Source organism: Adiantum capillus-veneris, chromosome 24 (assembly GCF_014529385.1).
Source record: "Adiantum capillus-veneris isolate H3 chromosome 24, ASM1452938v2, whole genome shotgun sequence".
Classification (NCBI taxonomy): Eukaryota; Viridiplantae; Streptophyta; class Polypodiopsida; order Polypodiales; family Pteridaceae; genus Adiantum; species Adiantum capillus-veneris.
The window spans coordinates 134,376,142-134,401,260 of record NC_140954.1 but is presented as its reverse complement, the minus strand read 5'-3'; the positions used below and the strand labels follow the sequence as shown (position 1 = coordinate 134,401,260).

The 25,119-nt window shown below is 39.7% G+C and overlaps 2 protein-coding genes across 2 annotated transcripts in view; both read right to left on the bottom strand.

Annotated features, from left to right (window-relative positions):
• Positions 1-15,981: 15,981 nt before the first annotated feature.
• LOC147427184 (uncharacterized) lies at positions 15,982-16,873 on the bottom strand. Its single transcript, XM_086498277.1, has 5 exons — positions 16,854-16,873; positions 16,571-16,730; positions 16,358-16,444; positions 16,253-16,280; positions 15,982-16,087 (listed from the first exon to the last, which is right to left on the bottom strand). Exons 1-5 carry the CDS (start codon positions 16,871-16,873, stop codon positions 16,011-16,013), a joined length of 372 nt encoding a protein of 123 aa, XP_086354403.1. The 3' UTR covers positions 15,982-16,010.
• LOC147427183 (pre-mRNA-processing-splicing factor 8A) overlaps positions 16,218-25,119 on the bottom strand; it is a 28,691-nt gene continuing 19,789 nt past the window's right edge. The window contains exons 5-26 of the mRNA XM_086498724.1: positions 24,614-25,112; positions 23,728-24,518; positions 23,564-23,649; positions 23,260-23,442; positions 22,943-23,185; positions 22,755-22,826; positions 22,348-22,652; positions 21,815-22,269; positions 21,599-21,725; positions 21,223-21,464; positions 21,015-21,138; positions 20,752-20,941; positions 20,516-20,623; positions 20,181-20,434; positions 19,479-20,095; positions 19,282-19,388; positions 18,277-19,167; positions 17,987-18,184; positions 17,623-17,901; positions 17,263-17,505; positions 16,951-17,162; positions 16,218-16,764 (exon numbers count right to left, since the gene is read on the bottom strand). Coding sequence (XP_086354850.1) covers positions 16,974-17,162; positions 17,263-17,505; positions 17,623-17,901; positions 17,987-18,184; positions 18,277-19,167; positions 19,282-19,388; positions 19,479-20,095; positions 20,181-20,434; positions 20,516-20,623; positions 20,752-20,941; positions 21,015-21,138; positions 21,223-21,464; positions 21,599-21,725; positions 21,815-22,269; positions 22,348-22,652; positions 22,755-22,826; positions 22,943-23,185; positions 23,260-23,442; positions 23,564-23,649; positions 23,728-24,518; positions 24,614-25,112 — 6,203 coding nt within the window. The 3' untranslated portion in view covers positions 16,218-16,764; positions 16,951-16,973. The remainder of the gene's footprint in view (positions 16,765-16,950; positions 17,163-17,262; positions 17,506-17,622; positions 17,902-17,986; positions 18,185-18,276; positions 19,168-19,281; positions 19,389-19,478; positions 20,096-20,180; positions 20,435-20,515; positions 20,624-20,751; positions 20,942-21,014; positions 21,139-21,222; positions 21,465-21,598; positions 21,726-21,814; positions 22,270-22,347; positions 22,653-22,754; positions 22,827-22,942; positions 23,186-23,259; positions 23,443-23,563; positions 23,650-23,727; positions 24,519-24,613; positions 25,113-25,119) is intronic.

Sequence of the window (25,119 nt, the reverse complement as noted above, 5' to 3'; positions counted from 1 at the left end):
CTATTTTAAAATATTTGTTGATGTAGTAGATTGCAAAGAAACCCAGCATTGATTCTAGCATCGGGCCAATTATTCAAGCACATTGCTTTACTAATACTAGCAACCAATTCCTTTCGTAAAAACCCATTATTACAGAATTTTCCAATTAGTTTATTTGTTTCTTCAAATGCAAAAAAGTTATCTGACGAAGAGTATATTATAAGTGATAGAATACCTAAGCAAGTGTTACTTGCATTCTTAATAGGTTTGTTACTTTTCTTTTTAACGAATTCAGCAGGACTAAGTGACAGATTATCTCGCTTCCAAAAGAAGCGTGTAATGTAAAGGCCCATGTAAGAGGAGTGAAGCAGTATCTCCATGTTTAAAAAACAGTTTCTCTTAACTATAGTCTTACCATCTATCACCAATTCTTCCAATGGTGTAGGCTCTATCATTCGGCAAGGTGGGTAAATTTCCGCTAGTTGGTTTTGAAAGTCTGATTGTTTATACTCAATAAATCATACATGAATCTAAACTTGTTATTGAAGGCTAACAGTTTTCTTGCCTCCTCATAATGTTTCATTTTAGAGCATACCCATTTGTATTCAAAGTACATTAAGTACATATTACACATTATTAGTGAGCAGGAGAACCCCATAGGTATTTCTTTTTTGTTTATAACAGTTTGGCCCTAATTGGATAAAGCAATTCTGCAATATCCATTTAATTACCATAATAAGAGATTTTTTTCCAAAGCACAGTGGTGATTTTCTGAATGATTTTTTAACCGAACAAGGTGTTCTTACCAACGAGATCTTTCCAAACCCTTGTGACTTTTGTTGGAAAAATCTAGGTTAATTATCTCTTTGAGCACTTCAAGAAGGCCATAATTTCCTGAGAGAGGAATTTTTTCATAACATTCTGTAATATCAGCCGTGAAGATACAATAGATATCTGTAGGTAAGTTGATAAACACCTCCGCTAAATTCTTAGCAAGCCAGAAGGTACAGCATTCTATACCACTGAATCTTTTAAGATTTGCTCTTCTTTTAGCACAAAGATCACACATCTCAGTCATGATAAGGTTTAGAAAGAAGTAACATCTTTTGTAATATTGGAGAATATACAGTTTGAAGCATTAGAAATCCATTTGAACTTCTGGTTGTGTTTTTAAAAAGTTGGGAACAAAATAGGAATCTTACTAGATTCTTCATCGTAACCCATGTTGCCCAAATATCTCAACAATGCTAGAGCAACATCCTTTAGTGTTTCACTTGTCTTTTCAAATTCAGGTCCCCCCCGACCTTACTAGGGCAACTTCATATACTAGTTTTTTACAGATAATTGATATAGTATTTGCAGCTTTATCAAGCCCGTTAATAAACCACTCACAAGTCAGCTCATGTCATTCTTGCATAATTTTGGCGTGACCCAAGTAGTATTCAAACTGAGCCATTTTTCTGACAGAAGATTAATCTATTGATAAAATATTGTTTCTAGTTTCTCAGCAAGATCCTATTGGATCTGTTGTTCCAGTTGGAGCTTTAACGCTATGTTAGCCAGACATTCTATAACTGCAAAAAATGTCATTCTAGGATTTAGCGCTTCCACAGGTATGTGATTCAAACCCATTCCAAGTAGATTTCAAAGAGAAGAAGCTTTAATGATAGTAAGGTTTGTCGTACATACATGTGAACCAAGTATTTCAAAATCCTTATAGAAGGTAGTAAGATTTTTACAATTACATCTTAAAATAGGTTCATACCTCAAAAATTCATTTGAATATACAAAGTATTTAATAGTTTCAGAGTATTTCCAGCCAAACACCATATTACTATTAAAGAATGATCACCATATACCAAATCAAAACTTTCTATAAAAATTGATTTAGGTGAGAAGAACTCAAAAATTCTATTCGTGTAATGACAATGAATGAAACAAGTACTACAATCCTCAGCTTTGCTTGGTAGCTAGTGCCTCAGCTTTGCTTGGTAGCTACTACAATCCTCAGCTTTGCTTGGTAGCTAGTGCCTCCCGATCTCATTGACCGCTACCTGCACAGTCACATTTCCAACAGATGTTTAACTGGTAGTCGTCGACCCCTTCCTCTTGTAAAGCTTCTAGATTTTCTCTTCCAAACTGGAGTCGGCAGACGAAGAGGAGGTAAGAAAGGACGTAAACGTGGAATTTGGAGTTAGCAGTGTGTTGGGTCTTTTTTGAGAGGGGGATTCATCATCTTCAAAGTTAGGTTTCAGCAGACCCAGAATAGTTTTTATTGCTCTGTAAGAACCATAGGTAGTCAGGAGCATTCCTGGTTCATTTGCCCCTAGCTCTTTGAGCATTTCAACCATCAAAGTGCGAAATTCTATGAAGGCAATTTGCGCCAGAACTAACTCCTTGGCTTGTCCACCTAACCATGAACAGATGAGAGTAAGATGAAATAATGTAGGCTTTTTCGAGAATATAGATTCTAGATTGTTGATGGCAAACCAAACTGCATGGTCGAACCATATGATGCTAGACTCACAAGACGCTTTAGGGTCCAAAAATCTGCAAGCACACTTGAGATAGGGTCTGTAAATATTCTATACTGATTCTGCATAATAATTAGCATTGTTTTTACTAAATTCCATGAGTCCTTTCGTTCTCACATAAAGCCGAGCATTAGACCCACACTTCTTGGAGTCCAAAAAATTCATGTTGAACGGAGTTTTAATCAGCTCACCTTTGTCTAAACATTGCAATTCGTTGAGTATCTCCAGTCAAGAGTCCTCCATTGTGGAGGTACGTAGATTTGCCAAAAAAAATCCAGGTCTCTATAGAAATAGGATCCATAAATCCTTTATTAGGGAGTAACCAAAGTTTGTGCTCCACCCCTAAGGATTCGACCTCAACTTGTCGTATTGGTAAGAAAGGAAATATCCTGGAAACCTTAGGAACTCATTCCAAAAGCAAAGTTTCACTTAGAGAACATAAATCTTTCTGAAATTCTTTAACTACTTCCGCAGCCGCTGCATCCCTACAGAAAAGACTGTTGGTAGGTGGGAGAATCGGAATAGTCGGGGCTGTGACAAAACTGGGGCTGAGTCCACATTGCTTTCTGACAAGGTTAGCAAGTTCAGCACCATCATATGAGAACTTAGCCAAGTCATCTTTATGTGCTTTAGAGATAGTCGGGACATTTGCAATAATTTTGAAAATAGCTGAAACACCATCCTTACTGTTGTTGACTAACATTGACAATGTTTTGACCCATTTGTCAAATGAGATTGTGTGTATAAGGGAGGTATTAGGACTATTAGATGAGGCCACAATGAGAGCAGATGCTTCAACATCTTGAGTGCATCTTAGAACCAATAATGAAGCTCTTGAGAGTGGCTCCATTGGCAATTTCAATTCCTGATACACGGAAATAGCCTGAAGGAGGCGTAGTTAGAGAATATTCAAAAGGAAATAATATAAACAAAAGAATCTTAGAATAAGCCCTAATGTTAAAGGTTTAATATAGTAATCTGGTAGCTTCCTCAACCTTCAACCAGTCAGAAATAATTCATAATGACTGTGTGAGTCTAACCCCTCTAGAACAGATTGAATGCACACTCTGATCAATCTGTCCTAGAAAAATTCCGGGAGCTTGGTCCTGACCCAATGGTAAAAGTGGATCTAAGTGCCAATTGTGTGTGTTTTAGTTATCTACATATATTACCCACAAACAAACATACATATGTTCAAAGACCAAGGTACCCAGATAAATACAAGGTTTATTATACAAAACAAACTTTAGACAGCATGATTTTATATAAACAAATCTTATCAGTTTGGTACAAGTCACCATCCAAATGTAGAAATTCTTTTAAAAACTACGAACCTGCAGCCATTCCTCCCAGCAATAAAGCACCAAAAAGCTGATCGAATCAAAGAGGGTATCCCTCACCCACACCCATAGAACAACATAACATTCTATTAGCATTGGCTTTGTATGCAGGTGATGTATGGGCATCCTAGTTGTTATCCATGACACAAAGTTTCAACTTTTTATTGCAAATAAACTTTATTAAAAAATGAACTTTATTAAAAAATAGACTTTATTAAAAAATGAACTTTAACAAGACTCTGGTAGTCAATTACAACTTCATACCGAACTTCATCAGCTTACAAACTGCCAATGATTTTCTTTTAAGTATCTTTATAATTTATCTCCTTATTCTTGCAGGTTCGATTAAGATATGCTCTCTGCCTCGACCATGCCTTGTTCTTTGCCACAAATGATGTTATATATTCAGCCCTAGCTACCTTAACGTTTTTGAGATTTGTGCTCTCTTGATTGGATCAATAGTAGTACTCATCCGAGCAGTCATCCTATATCATGGTAGACACTGATAACAATAGATAAATAAATTTTACACACTCTTGCAAATTTATTTTATATATGAAACCCTGAAAATTTTTGCCATAATTTTGAGCGACCTCTTCCGCTCTCAAGTGCTGGATTCCATAAACACCAGAGTACAGTTACAATGATTAAACATGAAGTGATCTATACATTCTATAGTAAAATGTCGAGTCAGAGAGTTTAGCGAAAACCTATGAAATTCTATTTGCCACTAGCCGGCGGTCTAGCTCCTATCAATGTCCCATTCTTTAACATATGCCTCAAGGTTGAGCCCTTCAATGCCAGAATCAACTAGGGTTATCTTTCGACCAATTTTAGGCCGAAAATCAAGAACTTGAAGTTACTCAGTCATCCACTATTTGTAGCAGGTTATGCATGTTTTAATAGCATTACTCTACATTCCATAAGGATTTTCCCTTGAAACTAAAGAAAAAGCCGAACCATCAGCTCCGAGAAGTACCAGCCCAAGCCAGAGGAGTATCAACCAAAGCCAGAGTAACACTATACCCTTCTTGGTCCAAATCTTATTTTATGCCAAATCTCAAGTAGTAAAGCATAAAGAATAAAGAACCAGAATATGGCAGCACGGGCCAGATCTAAGTCAGGCCTCCAAGCAACTAGTAGAAGGTCAGATTTTATTGTAAGTTAGAGCAAATAGTAAAGTATCTCTAAATCTTAGTATATTTAATGGTAGCATCATCACTTGATGTAGTGGAATAAGTATGTACAAAACCAGATCTATGCAAGATATCCATGCAATAGATGAAGGTTAGATGTTTTGTAGTCATCATTACTCAAATACCATACAAGATCCCCTTTCAAAGACGTAACTGCCTAGGTCAAATAAGTTATAAGCCAGAGCTAGAGCCCGAACCAGAGCCAAAGCTAGCCATAAAGCAGGCTGCTTCAAGCTTTTCCTAGATACAGCCCTTGTATGTGTATGAATATGTTTATCAAAAACTACATCCAAGTAGTAAGGTCAGATTCTCTGTAAGTTAAGAGCAACCACCCTATACCATACCTCTTTTAGTTAGTAAAAGTATCCAAAAACCATCAGCTCCGAGAAGTATTAACTCAAGCCAAAGGAGTACCAGCCAGAGCGAGAGTAACCCTATACCCGTCTCAGTCATACTCTTAGTTTATCCCAAATCTTAAATAGTAAAGCATAAGAACCAAATTATGTATGTATATAACGGGTTTTTATGGCAGTTCGGGCCAGATCTAAGCCAGGCATCCAAGCAACAAGTAGAAACCTAGATCCATGCCATTCAAAATTTCCATGTAAAGAACAACCATCCTATACCATATTATCATATCCCATTTGGTTAGTAAAGGTATCAAAAACCCTCATCTCCGAGAAGTATCAGCTCAAGCCAGGGAAGTATCAGCCAGAGCCAGAGTAACACTATCCCATCCTGGTTAGAAATTAGTTTGTACCAAATCTCAAGTTGTGAAGCATAAAAAACCAGAATATGTATGTATATAACAAGTTTTTATGGTAGTATGGGCCAGATCTAAGCCAAGCATCCAAGCAACAAGTAGAAAACCAGATCCTTGTCAGTCAAAATTCCCATTGGGATCAAAGTACCAGCTGAACTATCAGCCCAGAACCAAAAAACTAATAAGTAACATTCCTAGTCAGAATATTATTCATTCCTTACCCTATTGATTAGCACCCTCACAATCATCATGTGATTTGGCACTCGGTCATGTTTATACTACCAGTATTTTGCCAATTTTGGAAAGGTTGAACCTGTAAAGAGTCAAAGGAATATGCCATGGAAACCTTATTGGATACATCACATCATTCTCAAGGTTATTTTAGAAGCATTATCAAAAATTAAATCCATTTCTATGAGCCAGTTATTAAAAAATGGTACAGCTTTTAGACAAAGGTAGTGAACATGATTCCTTCTCAAAAATTTACACCCCTAGTACTGCAACAGTTTATCAGTGCCGACAAAAACCAATGTCAGTATAGCAAAATCTCGTCTAGTCCAGCCTCCAAAAGCGTCACAATAAACCTTTGTAAAGAAATCCGAATGCTTATATATTCTATGGTGGCATAACCAGCACCACCACCAAGATTTCAGCCTTATACTCACCATCAGTAAACAAAACCATAATAGTATCCATGTTTATGCCATATCTGATGCCATTTTTTTATACATTAGAAAAAAGCTAAGTGTAATGCAGTCACTATCAGGCATGAAGTAAAAACCAAATTCTCTTGCTAACTACAAATCCAAATGAACAGTTCTTTCAATGTCAAGAAATGGGTTCCACAGTACCAAGCATCATTCCTATTATATATTACGCAAAGGAACTCGACCTGAGAAGAAGCAGAAGCCAACGGTTGGACTTCCAAGACTTGCTTTCCTTTCACTGTAGTTTAATACACTCCAAGCTCCACCACTTAAGCACTAACCCTTAGTTACACACAAAGAGTACAAAGAATATAGAAGCACATACTCGCCACCTAAGTGAGGGAGAACCTCACCTTTTATATTGTTGCTGCTCAAAACAGGCCGAACTTCCACATTGCTTACTTAGAGTCCTGCAGATCATCTCCAGCTATGCACTCGGTGGAGGTAGATAGCCTTGAATGGCCCATGTGCTTTGCCAGCAACTTGTAGAGAGAGTGTTAAGCCACAAGCAAGAAGGTAAGTTGCTTTTGCAAGTCGTGGCAACCCGTTGTGACTTGCACACTTATGGTGTATGCAAGGAATGACTCCCATGCCTTAGGCCCTTGTTTGGACGGTGTAATTGGTTATCACGCTAATCTCACACACCAGAGGTCTCCAGTTTGAGTGTGGGTTCAAAAATCCTCTTTTTTTAAAAAAAATAAATGATCCAACCCAAGCTTCTTCAAGGATGCTCAATTGTTTGCCGACTTCGCTCTTGAGCTTACAAAATTCAAATCCTCTTTTGAGAAAGCTCAACATTAGATCAACTTGTTAGATAGAAGTCGGTTGGGAAGTCATTGGACATCTTAAACGGTTGAAAATTGATCCTTCCGGGTAAAGCATCGACGTCTTCCGGGTAAAGCATTTTGATAGCTTCTTTTCAAACCCAATTAAAAACTTTTCTCTATTTTTTCTCTTCCTAAACGAAAATCATCCTTCTCGAGCTCCTTCAAAATGTGCTTCTCCTTGATCCTTTGCTCGTATATCTTCATAGGACCACTTAATTTAACAATTGCTATAAATTTGAATGCTTCACATATCCAATTGCAATCATCAATAAAAGCACCATTTGTTGGATGATTTGCGGATAATTTGCCAACTGAACTTCAATTTGCAGATCTGCTAATGCCAATTCAAATTTCCCTTTCAAGAATTGAAGTATAATTGTTGATTGCCACGAACCTTTGCTTTGATCCCTACGATGGGTGTCCAGGAAATGGATGCTTAAACTTTTCACCTTACATCACACACACACACACACACACACACACACACACACACACACACACACACACACACACACCCATCAAGGCTCTCACCATCTCTCCCAAAACCAAATACACAGAAATAGACAAGGACACCACACACACACATACACGCACGCATGCGCCCGCACACACACCTAAGTATCGTTATAGCTAGTATTTAAACCCAGTTAAAAAAAATCGACTCTTTACCTAGTTGGGTTTAGGACTTTTTTACTCCCATAAACCCTCAGATACATATAAAAATCTCTCCCCCCCCCCTCTCTTCCCCCTCTTCTTTTGTGGGAAACATAACTTTGTTAAGCCTCTCAAAGGTGCATGGAATATGGGACAGTACCCCATAATAATTGTAAATGGCGGGCAGTGCTGGGTTTTGAGTTAAATGACAATGTGCATATCGAGTTGTTCACGCCTAGCGCTTATTGTATCTACCTCACATATAAGCTATGTGCACCCGCACGCTGCATGATGATGTTATTTCTCTCTTTTTTCCCACTCAGTCCCTCTATGGGGCCATGGCGGCTGCCGCTTGAAGCTAGACACTTTGGAAACTGAGCATTATTCAATGACGTAGGTCTGCATCATCATCAAAGCACTATATAAAGGTGAGGTTGGCCCTGAGCCCCTCACTTAGTCTCTTTGCGTGGTGTTTGTGTTGGTATAAAGAGAGATTGAGGGTTTGTTTTGGAAGCTTGCATATTGTCTAACCATGGAGCTTGTGGAAAAAGATGTTACCATATACATGTGGTAGTGATGTGGGTGAACACATTAGGACCGCCGGGGCATTTTTTCTCTCTTTAGGAGGTTTTTCCTCCCGTGCGTTGTATATACGTCCATCACTCTAGGGCTATCTATCTTTCCATTGCACACAAGTAATACACTCTCAGTTGTGTGCCTTGAGCTTCCTTCATCTTCTCCAAGTTGTGTGTGTTTTCCTACAACCATAATTCTAACAATTGGTCTCAGAGCAGGTTGCGTCCTCCCGGGCTTAGTCGCCAGCAGCTCCAGCACATGCCTGCTCATTTTCTTCGATTTCAATGAGCTTCGGCGAGTGTTCGCAGGTCGACAAAAATTTCAGGTGTGCTCGTAGAGCTCAGTTTGCTCATATTTTTTATTTGGGCTCATTTCGGCCTCCGTTTCCACTACAGTCAGGTCTGCACATGCAATTCCATCATTTTGTGCAAATTTTTTGTAAGTGTCATTTTCTGCATAACATGTCCCATACAATCTACTGCCGGTTGTGCTATATAGCACGTGTTGGTCTCACTCAGTTTCTCCTCATTTTGGGCAGTTTTCACATCAGGTGTAGACATTTTCCATGGCTGACAACAACAAGATGTGTTCAAGATGTTTGCTGTTGAGGACAGGTTGGATGGGGACAATTACCCTATGTAGGCTTACATGATGCAACATGTTCTTGTGTCAAAGGGCGTCTGGAATATTGTGGAGGGCATTGATGTACGTCCTGGTTCTGAGGATGTAGGCGATGTTGAGGATGTGGCAGGTCTTGCTGCAAGGATTGCTGCTATTAGAGTTGTTTTGCCTATGGTAGAACAAGCTCGTTGGGATGTAAAGGATGCGCAGACTCATGCATTGATTGTGTTGTAGCGCACCATTACTCCTCAGATTCGTTCAGCAAAATCTCCAAAACAGGCTTGGGATATTCTGGCCGGTCTTTATGCAAGCCGCAACGAGGCAAAAATTTCTTTGTTGCGTAAAGAGCTGGAATCGAAGATTATGCATGAGGAAGATGATATGAACACTTTCTTTGTTGTCAATGAGCAACTTATTTCTGCAGGTGAAGTCATTTCAAACAGTTCCCTTGTGCAGATTGTTCTTGATGCCTTGCCAGATTCTTACCAAACTTTTGCTAGTACTTGGAGACTTATGACCCAAGGAAATCCTGAAGTTGTCAAGTTTGATACATTACGCACATTGTTGTTGCAAGAGTCACTTTCCAGAAAAAATAGGACTAGGAAGCGTGCACTTCTTATGGTTCTACTGCGGAGTGGCAAAACTTATGTTCATAATGCTTCTGCTGGCATCAATTCGTCTAGAAATTTTGGTGATAAGGGCAAAAAGAAGATGCGTTTCCATTATTGTAAAGCTAATGATCACTTGATCAAGCAGTGTCCTAAGTTCAAGGCCAAAGAGGCTAAGAAGAAAGAGGGTGGTTCCACTACAAAATGCAACCATTGTTGATTCTTCTGTGAAAGAAGATTGTGATGCTGATGTTGATGCAGAATGGGCTTTTAGTGCAGAGTGCACTGATAATCCTGCTGTGTATGATGCATGCATGTCAGTTGCTGCAGATTTACATGTGTGGTATTTTGACAATGGTGCTACAAAGCACATTACCTCACATCGTGAATTGTTCACCTCTCTCGAGTGTGTCCCTCATGAGAATTCAGTCACTTATGCCAACAATGCCTCTTATCCGGTTCAAGGAGTTGGAAAGATTGTGCTTATTGCTGCAAATGGCAGTTCTATCACACTTGTTGATGCACTTTATGTACATGAGATCAAGAAGAATCTTTTGTCTGTATCTGCACTTGCTAGACTTGGACTTGTAGTCAAATTTGTGGGTGACAGATGTACAGTTCATGATCTCAACTTTGATGATGAAATTGTTGCATCTGGCCTTTTGTGCCGTGGGCTGTATAAGCTCACTTTGTATGACAAGTGTGGAAAAAATTTTGCAAATGCAGTTCCAGACTCAAGGGCTGTTTCAGATGCAAAACTGTGGCATGCATGTTTTGGGCATTTGAATTTTGTCAGTTTGCTACGTTTGCAAAAATCTAATATGGTTGCTACTTTGCCGCCTCTTGAAGCACCTGTCAAACATGTTTGTGAAGGCTATATTTTGGGTAAAATGCAACATTCTAAGTTTCCAAAGGATGGTTCAGTTAGGGCCACATGCAGGTTGCAGCTTGTGCATAGTGATGTTTGTGGGCCCATGCAAACTCCGTCCTTGGGCAATTACCTGTACTTCGTGACTTTCATTGATGACCACTGCAGGCATGCATGGGTATTTCCGCTTAAAGCAAAGTCTGAAGTTTTTATGTGCTTCAAACAATTTTTCGCTATGGCTGAAAATGTATCAAAATGTAATATGGGCACCCTCCGTTCCGATCGAGGGGGGGAGTATATGTCTCATGAATTTAATGCATTCCTAGCTAGTCGTGGGATAAAACACCAATGTACAGTCCTTATACGCCTCAGCAAAATGGTGTTGCTGAGAGGAAAAATAGGTCACTTACGAAAATGGCACAATGTATGGTCAAAAGTCAAGCCAACACTTATGGCTAATTTGAGTGTTGGACAAGACACTGCCAACACTATCGACATTGACAGTCAAAGCGCATTGACAGTTGCAAGGAACCCAGTTTTTCGTACTCGCACAAAGCACATTGAGGTGCATTACCACTATGTCAGGGAAGAGAGGCTCTCAGCAGGAGAGATCAGCTTGGCTTATGTGCCAACACAGGACAACCTTGCAGATCTTTTCACAAAGGCATTGTCTCATGAGTTCAAAGCTTTCGGCAAAGCTTTGGGCTTACTCCCCTTTGTGGATTGATCGTGTCCTCAGGGCATGGCACTTCCCTTTAGTCGGGTGCCAGCTCTCATTCACCACATCACTCCAAGGGGGATTTGTTACCATATACATGTGGTAGTGACGTGTGTGAACACACTAGGACCGTCGGGACATTTTTTCCCTCTTTAGGAGTTTTTTGCCCCCGTGCATTGTATATGCGTCCATCACTCTAGGGCTATCCATCTTTCCATTGCACACTTACACTCTCAGTTGTGTGCCTTAAGCTTCCTTCATCTTCTCCAAGCTGTGTGTGTTTTCCTACTTATGCACGTTTTTAATGATGTGTAAAGAGAAAGAGAAAAGAGGGAGTAACTAATACCACACTCCCTTTTTCCCCTTCACTTTTAAAGAGGTAGTGAGAGAAAGGGACCTCTTAAATCCACATCCTACATGGACCTTAAAAGCCTATTAAAAACTAGGTTCATTAATGTCTTTTTACCCTTAGGCTTTCTTACAAGGTCCATGCAAAGTCCATATTTTTCCCGATGCTCTAAGATTATCATCATAGGGGGGGATGCTCTTCTAAGTGATCACTAAAGAGAATGAGTTCACCTCAAAGATGGGAAGGTAAGGAGTTAATAGTGTCAAAGATCAGGGATGTGAGGAATTGTCCCAATTATGATGTTGATGGATCTAGACTCTTGTATCAAGATGAAGACGCTAAAGAGAAGCTTGAAATTTAGCTCAATAAGGATGAACCAACCTTCTTTAAAGGGCAGAAAAGATACAATATGGTTTTTTGTATCATGACAAAACATCTCATATGGTTTTTTGTAGCATGACAAAACAACGTTCAATGCCTTGCACAGCCGGACGAGACGCGTTCTCAATGACTAGCTCAGTAGTCCAAATTTATTTTTGCATTTCTATACACTACAATCTACTATATATAAACAAAGTATTTTTTATTGGCAACAACACATGAATACTAAACTGCATCAACACATCAATACTAGCATGACCATATCAACATTTTTTTTGGGCAAGGCCAACCAAGCGACTAGTTGGTTTACAAGCACTAGCTTCACAAGTATGCACAAAGTTAATAGGCAAGAAATTTTGAGAGTATTTGATAAAGGAATATTTACAATAGTCATATCGGTGCTAACCATCAAGGAAAAAGAATGTACATCAAATACGAGCATAAAGCTAGGGCATACTTTCGATCTAATCATGTAAAGGTTCTATATTTCATGGTGGCACAAACTTAACGGTTCATAGCATGAACTTTGATTTATTATTTAAAGGCTCCTTGTTTCTTGATGGGACACACATAATGTAACATAAAAGGAATAAGTGTATTTGTAGGACCCAAGGACAAGTTCACCCTCGCATCTCAAAGGAGTAGCATAGCTCTTGTTGTAGTTCAGTCAAAGAGACCATGAAATAGGAGAATTGAATGTACCCATGAGACCTCCAAGAAAGATACTTAATTGTCTATTTATATGTATGGAAGTTTGGGCCCAGATTGTTTAAATACTTAGCTCAATATTTGCGTGATGTTTTTGAGATGACTTGTTCGTGAAACAACTTCAACAGTTCGTGTGTGTGTGTGTGTGTGCGCACGCGCGCGCGTTTGTAGCCATCAGTCTTCCAAAGAACCTCCATCAATGTTTTGTGGTGTGTGTGTGTGTGTTTTGGGGGGTGGGGAGAGAGAGAGGGACAGACAGACAGAGAGAGAGAGAGAGAGAGAGAGAGAGAGAGAGAGAGAGAGAGAGAGAGAGAGAGTGGAGTGCATAGGTTATATGTTCTTCCCCTTGTATATGATCCTTTCGGTGCGTTTTCCTCGCTTCGAAGTTTCCCACTAGTAAATTAATCAAATCGATTTACAAAAAAAAAAAAATGTGTAGTGCATAGGTCCAATTAGAGATACAAGCCTACAATTTTCCTCCTCCAAAGTCATTCCCACAAGGTAATGGCAACCCTCAACCAAGGTTGTGTGAACCCAACCTAAGACTTGAAGGTTGATCTAGTGAAACCTCTAGCTACTACTGAGGTATATCTTGAAAGAAAATTGATTACAATGTTGAAATCATTATTGAAACACATCTCGTTTTAAAATTAGCCAAGACCTTATATTGGGAGGAGATTCAAGGTTTTTGAAAGATTTTGCATTCTATATGGACATATGGACACAACAAAAGGGGAGAACTTTAACAATTCATTTTTCTCTACAAACTATTCATGTTATTGATGAAGACAAGAAATCCTCTACGGCTGCTCGTCCTAGGGGATTCGCTCTATGTAAAAAAGGGAAAAACTCCATTAACGACTTCTACAAGGTGAAAATGGGCCCCCTTTTTAAGCTTATATAATTAAAATAGAAAATCCTTGATTTATTATATGAAATTTGGACTTAAAGTTACATAACAAGACAAATCACAGAGAGAATCCTTCTAAAACAAAAATTTCTAACCATTTTTTTCACAATGGCACGGTTTCCAAGAAAAAACAAAACGATTATTTGAAAATCGTATACTAAACGACAACTCCTTTCAAAGAAACAACCTATATTGGATATAAAGAGGTGTTACTACCTATTCCATTTTACAACTATTGTACAAGTTGAAAAGAGAATGCTGTTCACTTGGACAACCATAACCGTGACACCACTTCAAACAGATCTTATTCTGCGTTCATACCACTTGAAAATATCATATTCAATGTTCACATCACTTCAAAAATTCTCAAACAACGTTGATACCCCTTAAAAGGTCTTGAACAATGCAATTTCCCACTTATCATAAACATTCAAACAAACACATTGGTAGAGATAAGGACATTGATATTTGATCACTGCTTAGCCAAAGGCCAAAATTCATGACAATTTGATAGCATGTTTGACCCACATAGCTAGGCATAATTAAATACAAATGTAAACTTCTTTTCTTTGAGAACAAGCACAAGGATCAATCAAAATCATTACGCCTATTCTTAAGGTTTTTGTCTTTCATCTAGATTTGAAGCTCTGTGGATGTGGCTTAATGAAAGTTACCTTTCAGGCTATGCTATTTGCAACTTGCGAGTATGTGCTTCAAAACCAAGCACGTGGTATATAAATCCATGGATTTGGAAAAAGAAGGGGGGTTGTTAACTATGCATTTTGGAACCGCTTATGAATATTCCTCTTTACATCAGTCCTTGTCGCTTGGTCGAGCTCTCCTGCTTCTCTTTACCCTTCCACTCTGCATGCAACTACTTGACAAGTTGAATTCATACATGCACTCCAAGAAACGCTCACTTTAAGATTTTGTAGGTTCTCAGAGATTTTTGTCGGAGTTGCCCATGCAACACTCCACTCAAGACAATGGATGAATCAAAATGTGTGGTAGGAAAAGTTTGTTGCGGTAGTTGGATAAAGCAAAAGTTTTTCAAATCTTTGACAAGATCAAGGAGCAAAGCAAAGTCAATGAAGTTTCACAAATCCTTCTTTGTGAACTTGTGCAAGTTTCTCATGGTGCTTTTGGCGAAAAATTTGCAATGACAACATTGCAACTGTCTTTGCCGTGTCTGAAAAAGGGTAACCATGAAAGTTGACGACTTGAATTAACACAATCAAAAACTAATTACCATTATTTCAGAGATAATGCCGACACTTCTTAGAAAGTTTTTTTTAAAATCATTAATCAATCATTTCAAACTACCGATTTTCAATACAATCAATACACACCAACAAACAACTAAATTTATCGACATTTATCAACAATTTCAATTTCCATAGGTAAATGTCTTCATTTTTTTATAAAGCTAAAATAAAGTCATAAGGCGCATACCTAGCAATAGACATCCAAGAAACCAAGAATTTTCAAAATTAATCAACCCCTTACAAGCTGATGCATTGGCAAATGCAGAGCCTCACTTCCCATGCCTAATCACCTATACCACCCTCGCAAGGACCCCATACCACTTGGTGTGGCCACTAATGGCAAGGAAGAACATGCTATCCCATGCTATCCTAAGCTGCTTAACGATGAGTGCACAGCCACAAAGCTTGCTACACGTGTCCACATACACAAACATCCAAACCAAAATCTACAACATGCTGATGGACCAAGGAAGAAGAAAGATGCATATGTCATGGAAGAGTCCGAGTCTCATCGGTCATACCCACTTATTCTTTCACACCACATGATGTGAAAGTGTACGATTCAGGTTATTTTCTCAAGTATCAAGGCTTAGTGTGATCAACCAACTCAATGAAGCAAGCACAAAGCTTTACATAAAGCTTCAAACTTCTCACAAGGGAAACAATTTTATGAGGGGATGTGTAATTAGAAGTCTGAGCAACTAGGAGCAATTCATGCATAGCATAGCCTTTCTTATTAATTTTTGCAATAGAAAGTGCCTGCATGGATACAGTAGGTTTTGAGATTCAGTTTAGTACTTAGCTATATTTTCAGCTTTGCCAATGCCCTCATGCCACATGGGTTCCCCAAAGAATGGTGCTCGTTGCGAAGGCTCCTAGCATACGCACTACAAAGCACATTTATAGATTTGAAAACTCCATAAAGAAAAGGACCAATACATCCCAAATCATACTCCATGTTGTTTTGTGAGATTCAATTTCAAAAGCACGACGCCCAAAATTTTAATTACGTGCCAAAATCATGAACCCCAATCCTGACAATTAAGCAAAGTACTCCCAGCATAGAAACACCCGTTTCAAAAACTGCAAATGCACAATATACAACTCCAGCCTCAGAAATGAACAAAAAAATTACTAGAGCACAAAAGAACATGAGAAGGATCTCTCTCTCTCTCTCTCTCTCTCTCTCTCTCTCTCTCTCTCTCTCTCTCTCTCAGCCAAACTCATCTTTGCTACGAATTTGCTTACAGAGCAATTGCATAGCTTTCATTTTCAGCTGCAGACAACATTGCTGTCATAGAGATTCCCATCTCTGTGCTCCATCTTCATATCTCTTCTCAATTTCACCGGCACTCTAATGCAACTTAATGTGGCATCATTTCGTTCTGCTCCAGGCAACCTCTGGCCTTGATAAACCAACCTCGATGGCGATTGGAAGTCCTGCAGTGGAAGGGATAGGTACACACACTGGTAATCCAGGATTAACAGAGTAAATAATTTACAACAATGTAACAATGTCTCTTAGCACTGCTGGCCATATATTCATTGCACTGGCTTGTAACTTGCTTCAGTTTGAAGTGTTGAGATCATTCCATGGCCAGCAACTAGCTTCAGTTTGAGATGGCTTGTCACACGAACATCTCCACCACTTCGAACAGACAAGGTTCCCACACTGTACAAAGCGAACCAACAGCTGCTGAGAGCAATTGTGCACACACCAATCCAACTCCATCAAATGTGCCCCTTGAGAGACAGGTTTGCTGAAATCAGTGAGCAATAGATAAGCTGAAGTCATCCTACCTTTCACATTACAGAATTCAACAGTAGTTGCGCATAGAGTTGTACATACTTTCTAGCAACCCTCCACATGATTCTCTTCCCTAAAACGCTGCAGTAATGGACAAAACAGAGAAGAGGCAGAGCAGAAATTTGTCAACCAGCTTTACCTATGAACAATCCCACTGTCGACTCAAGTAAAGACATCCTCTCTATCTGCCTCCACATGGTCTCCTTCTAAGTTGCTGAATTCTAAGAAGTGAGTCGGCCTATGTTCCTCATGATAGTATTCTTTTGGTATTGCTAGCTTAATACCATACTTCATGCTTGTTGAGTGCTTGACACCCATATAATTGTAATTCCAAGGGCCGTTGTCAGGAACCTGTGGAGCACGCACACGAGAAGATAATAAGCACCTAGCCACATGAACAAATTGAACACGCAAATCCCAAAACATTCCAAAATCGAAAGGCTGTGCATACCATGTAGTATCCCAGGAACCTATCACTAAGAAGCATTTGCACTTTCTCATAATGAGTCAAAAGATAGCCATGCGGGTTGCTTCCGCTATCTTTGTTCACGCGGCCCCACTCATAACCTGAGGGTGTCAACTTGTACGCTGTCAACGAACAGGAACCTGGTGTGAAACTACAAGTCAATATTATGCACCGCTCCCCGTCCCAAGATTTGTTATTTTCCAGCATCCGAGCATGACTCGTGACATCCTGTTTATGAATTTTAAACAAGGAAGAAGTAAGTAGCTGCTTGAATGCACAATAGACAATCAAAAACAGCATGCAGACAACAAGCTTTCATCGCAAAGCTCCCTCCATTTTCTTTACCTGAGGAGACAACTGGGGAAATTCATTTGGTTGTGTGTGCATCCAGCCCAGAGGTTCCAGCTCACTTAGATATTCATGTTCCGGCAAAGCAGAAGGCAAGTGGACTTGCTGATGTGTGCCCCACTGAGGAGGCATGACAATGCATCGAATCTCCTTCACCTGAGGATTATCCGGAGGGCTCAACCCATAAAGATAGCCTGCAATCTGAGTTCGCAAGTCTGCTATGCAGATAAACTTCTTCAAGACATTCTTCGGCATGATGTAAGTGTAGCCAGATTCCTGTAAGAAATCATGTTAAGATTAATAATTACAGCCCTTCCCAAACATTTAAAAACAATACCAGTCTCAAATTCTCTCCACATACCTTAATATCATCCGAATTTACATAAATATGATTAACACGGAGGTACAGATTAGTGGCTGATATAGCTCGAACACGCCAATCAGTTTTAGAACCAAATGCTGCTTGCTCATATGGACTGGTAGTAGTTACTATCAAATCATCACCATGAACGTTAGTCGTCTTGGTCGTGACTGCAGTAAGTTGACTTGCTTCTTTGGCCTGTGAGAGAAAGTCAAGAGGTGAGTTACAAAGCAATAACTTTTCCGCCCCAGTGGCCTCAAGAGATTATGGGGACAAAGCCAAAAAGTTACCTGTTTCTCTATCTCTGCAATTTGCTGACGTTGCTGAGATGGTGGTGTTATTTCAGCACCCAAAATAATATCACGAATTTCTGACTGGGTGAGAGCAGAGGTATTCACATTATTTTTCTTGGAATAATCCGAAAGGATGAGATCTCTCAAAGCAACTTCCACTTTCATCCACTGATCATCTGTCAAACTAGGCCATATGTGATGTGGCTCAGTAATAATAGTCTTATCAGGTTTTAGAAGCATCTTTGCCTTTTCATTGTTTACATGCAAAGCTCGCAGAATCAGTATTAATCGCTGAAAGGCTGTATAAGATGATACTGTCTTTAACCAGTCATCATAAATGTTAAACAGTACCATTTGAGGCTCTGTGGCCTTTAAAATAAGATCCCCAAATTTCTCAATCTTCAAACATGCTTGGAAAGGAAGCTGCAGCTCACTACCCTTGATAACAATATTAGGAAAGTCCAGCAAGTGCACTTCCAATGGATCAAGCATTCCTTTTCTTGTCACAATGATCTGTTTTGGCTGTTCTTCATTAGGTAAAGACCGCACCAAAGCAGCAACCTCCTCAGCAGTTTTCCACTTTGCTAACTGACCAAGACGCTTCTGTCCAGCCCAAACACTGGTATGAATGACTTTTAAGAATAGCTGTCCAGTCCGAGGATTGAAAATGAAGATAGCACCATTAATTGGCTTGGTTGTGAGATTTCCCTCAAAAGTTTTATGTATAGTGACACGATACACATTGGTATCATCAACAAACCATATAATCTGGTTGCTGAACAACTCTCCATAGTTTTGTGAAGAAAGATAAGGTTCTGTGGGCTCAGAAGAATAAAGCTGTAGCCCCTTCCGGACACGTTCCCGGAGTACATACAGTGCTGGATTTGCCTTCATTTCAAAAGGAAGAAAAAGAAACCAAGAATTAGAAATTAGACTACATCCACATCCAGAAGGTCTACCACATAAAACCATGCATAAAGAGGTTTAATAAATATATAATACCTTCATGATTTTATTCATAGCTTGAGCTAGAAGAGTTTTTGACCCTGGAAACCAATTTCCGAATGCAGAATGCAAGTTGTAGGCAAGATCAATACCAATCATAACTCCTGCACAGCCAAAATGAGAGTTGTCAAATTTAAAAACATTAGTTCAGGAACTATTTGCAAACAAGATAGGTCTAAGAGGACGGCACAAACCAGTTGGAGCAGGATAAATTGACATGTTGTCTGTGGTGTAATCCAGGAACTTGGCTCGCGTGTAACGTTCTATGTCATGAGAATCATAATCTCCCCACCTAAGTTGAACATCAATCCAATATTTGTTGGTAGGTTTTTGATCATGTACGTCTTTTGACTCCGCCACCAGGCTTGGTTTGCTCATGGGCCATTTGAAGGCGGCAAAAAGAAGAATATCTGCGCAAGAACTGTTCATTTTGTAGCTCTTTCGTGGATGAATGGTCTCCTTCTGCACAGTCTCGATTTCAAGGGCATCAAGTTCCTGATCAAGCACCTGACAAAGATCCATTACAACACTTTCATGAACTTTCTGCCATAGATGTGCCCTGAAGATCTGTATCAAGGAGATCTTTAACGTGGGAATTTTTCCATGCATAAAGATCCCTGTTAAATCAAGCTGCACTTGAAAACCAACATAAACATTTGCCCGATTGATGGTGGGAGACCACCACAACGTAAATCGCCTATTAGGTATCTGATTAAGACCTGATCGCTGTGCATTTGTAAGTTTTTTATACTTCATAGACTCCTCAAATCCTGAAGCTTTTTCCCAAAATAGACCCTCCCATGTCGGAAAACTGCATTCCGAACACAAAAATATGAGCATTACAAGTACAAAACTCGAGCTCATGCTTTTTCTTAACAACAAATAGAGCCACTTACTAAGTCCCCTTAAACAAAGTGTGCTCAAGAATGCCTTCAACACCTCCCAATGCCTGAATCACATCGGTTCGATAATTATTAAGATTCCAGAGTTTTCCGTCATGTCTTTGATGCGTCCACCAAAAAGGATTCTGTTTCAAGACTTGAAACTGCTTAAAATCGGTTCGTACTCGCCAGCCCTTATCATAAGCTAATGTATGTCGATCCTTTTGGAAAAGAGTATTGATACGAGGTATACCACGATCCCAAGAGTCCTGAAAGACAAAAAAGCATTGAGTTCTAACAATATTCAGCTCACCCTAGCTCACTTGTATTCATACTGCAAACAAACTTACCTCGAGATCTTCCAATGTCAACCTTCGGTTCTGTGCTTGAGCTTCTTGACGCTTCAAAGCGTACTCGGCCCACACGCGCTGAGAATCAATAAACTCACTTTCCCAAGGCTGAAACACAAACGAAGACAAAAGATAAGAAAGAAACGATATACAGATATTAGCAGCATCCAGAATTCAAAGGCAGTTAAATATGTGCAATAATAATAGAGGACAATCAACGATTGTTACTAGCATACTTGGATATAGCGATAAAGATTGGGGATAAGCTGCTCATCCTCATGACTCATTCCACTGCGAAAATGGGTCACTCCAACATCTGTTTGCTGACTATACCGCAGATCGCTCTGAGGTATCAATATGTGACCCATTGATAACATACCAAGTCCTCCAATCTCCTTTGGTGTATAAAAAATGACCGGGGGAAATCTGATAAGCACAAACAATTCTTATGACAAATCTTCAAAAAACGTTCATAAAGATATATAAATGCGGCACCTACCGACTCGGCATTTTTGAATTCAAACCAATCTTGATACGAGTCTGGATCTTATTTTCACACTTCACAAGCAAGTCTAATAGTTCTTGTGTATGAACTGTCGCCTCCCGAAAATAAGTCATGAGGCCTACTCAAACAAAAAAACAAGACAAGAAAATGAGCAATTTGATTTGAATAGCCTGAATGACATGTGCATGTTGAAGACATTTACCAATCAGTGCTGTATTCCATTTATTGACAATCTTGGTAAATGTGGTCGACCCCGAGGACATTAAAATTTGCCTCACACGATTCTCAAAAACTTTCAGATGTTCATCATCCACACGTAAGTATGCAACAGCAGTGCGCTCCTTGGTTTGTTCATTTTGTAAATGCCAAACCCCATCTTTATTTGATGAAGTGGCCTCCTGTGGCATTCGTATTTTAGGCATAATCCTCACCTCAAACCCACACCTGGAGCCATTTCACACAGGTCAGAAACTTACTTTGTCAAAGGATAGCAGTCGTTTGGTTTTTTGTTTTGTTTGTTGAGGGGGAGGGGGGGGACAAAGAAGTTCTGAGGCAAAGAAAGTGTAAAACTAGCATACATGCTGAAAAGAAGGTTTGGGTTGTCCTTGCTATAAACAGAAACGAAACTATTTTCCCATTCCAGAGTTGTGATACTACGTGGCAGCCTGTTCTTGATGTCCCAAAATACACTCCTTCCAAGATTCACTGTAATTAAATAAACAGAAAAAGTAGTATTAGTCTACGCTGAAGCTCAAACAGGATCAAGGCTGAACAGCAGCAAAGTAAACACCAACCATCATGCTTCATAAGCCTCATCCGCGCGTCTCGTGGCCAACATTTCTTATTGTTGTACCCCACTATATTCTCATTGTTCGGATCTGGATGCTCTGTCAGGTACCTCTGGATCAAATCACGTGCCTCTTCATGTGTGAACCGAAACAAAATATGCACTCTGTCTATGTACCTAGAGTACAGTCGAATAGGGTGCCGAGTCTCTACTTTGGTATCCCAGTAGGTGATGAACTCATTGGGCATTTGAGGGGGGCCAGCAATTTCACTTGCACGAGTAAGGCCCAGCACTAAAAGGTCTAAAACCAGCCCATAATACTGAACAACAAATGATGCAAACTGAAGACCCCTTATCAAACCATACGAATTGGTGTGACTCATATCTTTGTAAGAAAGAATAACGTTGTTCTTTGCAGTGACATAATCTGCAATATTATGATCAAGAACAAGCCGCAACAGCCTGCAAGGGAAAATGTAAAGGCACTCAAAACCACCTAAGAAGAATGCTAAACCACAAAGCTTGAGCAAATGGAAGTACCTGTTCAACATGGTCAAGTCTATTTTCTCAAAAAATTTCTCAAACTTGGTTTGCAGCATAACAACACATTCCCCTTCACTTGTATCCCATATGTCTTGCAGATTATTGATACCCTGGCACCACTTATAAACTAAAAGTGGTGGTGGTTCAGAGTCTGCCGGCTTTATCCAATTAGGAAATAAATGCCGCTTATCACCTTCATACCAAAGATACTGATCAAGATAGGCATCAGTAATCTTCTCCAAGGGTTCAATTTCATACACCGGTATCAAGTAGCTATACAAATCCATGAACTCTATGCCAACCTGGACACATAAAACCATGTCAGCAAATGATATGTCATAAGCAAACCAGCAGGTAAGATTTCAAGCATCACCAACTAAAATGAACAGAAAACAAGTTCTAACCTCTTTAAAAGCACGTTGAGTCAAAAGATGACGCTTGATTCTAGACAAAGCCTCATGGGGATTGTCATAAGCCTGTCAAAAAGGAGCACGTATTCGCATTGATTAAGTAAGACCGAGAAAAAGTAGAACAAACTGAGATTACCTCGAAGCAATGGAAATGCAACTAAGCACAAAAGGCCTTGAATTACCTGTTCTATAAGACCAAGCTCTTCACGTTGTTGTTGATTAAGTCGCACTGCTACACTATAGGATTCCTTCAAGCGTTCCAAGGCAAGAATCAAAAGCTTTGTATCGTGCTTGTAGGAAAGAGGGGGGAATGGAATTGGGGAGAATTTTCTGGATTCCAACCAATGCACAGTGGTGGTGTAAATTGCCACAGCCTCTTCAGGTGTCACATATGGTCCATCCTTAAGGTAGTTGTGTTGCCTCTCCTGCAAAGCACCAAAAAATTTTAGGTACAATGGGTGAACTAACATCAAGACTACCATCGAGACCACAAACAAACCTGCTCGTCCTTTAACCACAGGCGAGTCAACCTTCCAAGATTCTTCCTACAAACAGTCTTATCAACTGTGGCACCACGCCTAATTCGCTCTCTATTATAATGTGCCACATTTGTCCACCAGTCAGCCTTTGATTTGACATAACGTAAAATCATGTTTTCAATAGGTACTGGAAGTCCAGGGACCTGCAATAGTAAAAGATTCTTGTAATCTTTCTGGACAACAGCCTTTTGCCAACAGCTACACTTACATCATCTTGAGACACAAAACAAGGTTGCAAGCCATTAGATAAGAGCCACAACATACCTTCCAAGGAATATTTGCCTTCCAGCACCGCCAAGCTTCACTAAGATGCTGCAAAATAGTGCGAGCTTTGTTTTGCTTGATGCCCTCTGTTCAGAAAAGATACAAGTCATGCATAAAAATACTGGTAAATAGAGGACCGTGACTTCACAAAAACTATTTCTTACCAGGCATGGCATCCAGTACATCATGCATGACAGCTGCTCTAAGCTCCAAGTCAAAATGACTTTCCACTCGTTGCTTGGTCACAGTTTTTGCTACTCCCTTTGAGTGCCGACCTTCAAATTGTCGTGCAAGTAAATTTCCAAGCCACCGCTCAAGCAAAGGAACAACGCCTCTCAAGAAGAAGAGCCACACTCTCCACATAGGTGCCCAGAACCCACACCCAGGTCCCTTTCCAACAGGCCCTGTATTGAACCTGTAGTAAATTAAATGCTTCAAATCCTTGCACATTCGAATTTGTCGCATAAGCCTGTACTTGTATCTGTACATTCCAGTTAGCTGACCAACATGGGAGAACGTGTATTGTAAACCATCTGCAAGCTGAAAGGCGTCTACATTTCCCAACCGAAACTGAATGTTGGCATCAACCACCAGCTTTGTCAGTCGCAAAATTTCCCTGCACAGGTGGAATGCATTCCCAAAACGAGACTTCTTGCGCTCTTTTGTGGTGAGCGTCTTGACAGGCTTCAAATTGAAATTGTAGTCCAAATGAAGATAATTCAAATTCTTTCTATGTATCAAAAGATTCAACATATTGTAGCCCTGCTTACAAACTTGCAATCCTGCTTCCGCCCAATCTAATTCAGTGGTCTGAAAAAACTTGGTAGCTCGCAAAGAGCGAAACAGATACTTCTTTTTCTGAGCTTTAGGCGGTCTATGATGTAACTCATTCAAGACAAAGCATTTCAACAGCTTCTGATAACTGACCCTCACTTTGACTGGATATGACGGAGGGCTGCAAAATCAGAACATTAAGAGCTCTCTTCAAAAACTTTGTAGGAATTGAAATATAAAAATAGTAATAATAATAATACTAGACAAGTTACTAACCAGTGCTCCTTGTACCAATCAGAAACAAGGGGAACATCTTCAGCTCTTCTCATTCGTCCCGATCTCATATTAAAAGGTCTGGGCGCAAACAACAGAGCAATTCCAGCAGCTGTGGTATCAGTGTACAAAGGAACATTCTGAAGTAAAGGGTCTACACCTTCGGGAAGCTGAAAATCATCAAAGTCCTCTTCCTCCTCATTCACCTCAGCAATCTTCTGCTCTTTACGACTTGTTTTGTAGTACGCAATGGGATGAATTAGAGGATCAAAATAGAAGGCCGGAAGGTCTGGGTCTTCTGTTCGAATGTACATCACCATTGGTGTATGATAGATACTTAATCTAACTTTTCGTGGCCTGTTGTTGTAAAGATGGGGGAAAGCAATTCTGTACTCTGTTCGCAAGGGGGACCTGATTATAAGCTTATTTATGTCATTGAACTCATTCCAATCTTCATCCCCTTTCTCCATATCTCGATAAAGAGGCTCGAACTTTGGACCGCCTACAAA

Coding starts and splice junctions, on each gene's coding strand:
- LOC147427184 (XM_086498277.1), bottom strand. CDS start 16,873: ATGTGGAGGGTTGCTAGAAA. Junction 16,445..16,570: donor TCTCAACACTTCAAACTGAA/GCAAGTTACAAG, acceptor CTTCCACTGCAG/GACTTCCAATCGCCATCGAG. Junction 16,088..16,252: donor GAAAGCTATGCAATTGCTCT/GTAAGCAAATTC, acceptor GTGCATTTGCAG/TTTTTGAAACGGGTGTTTCT.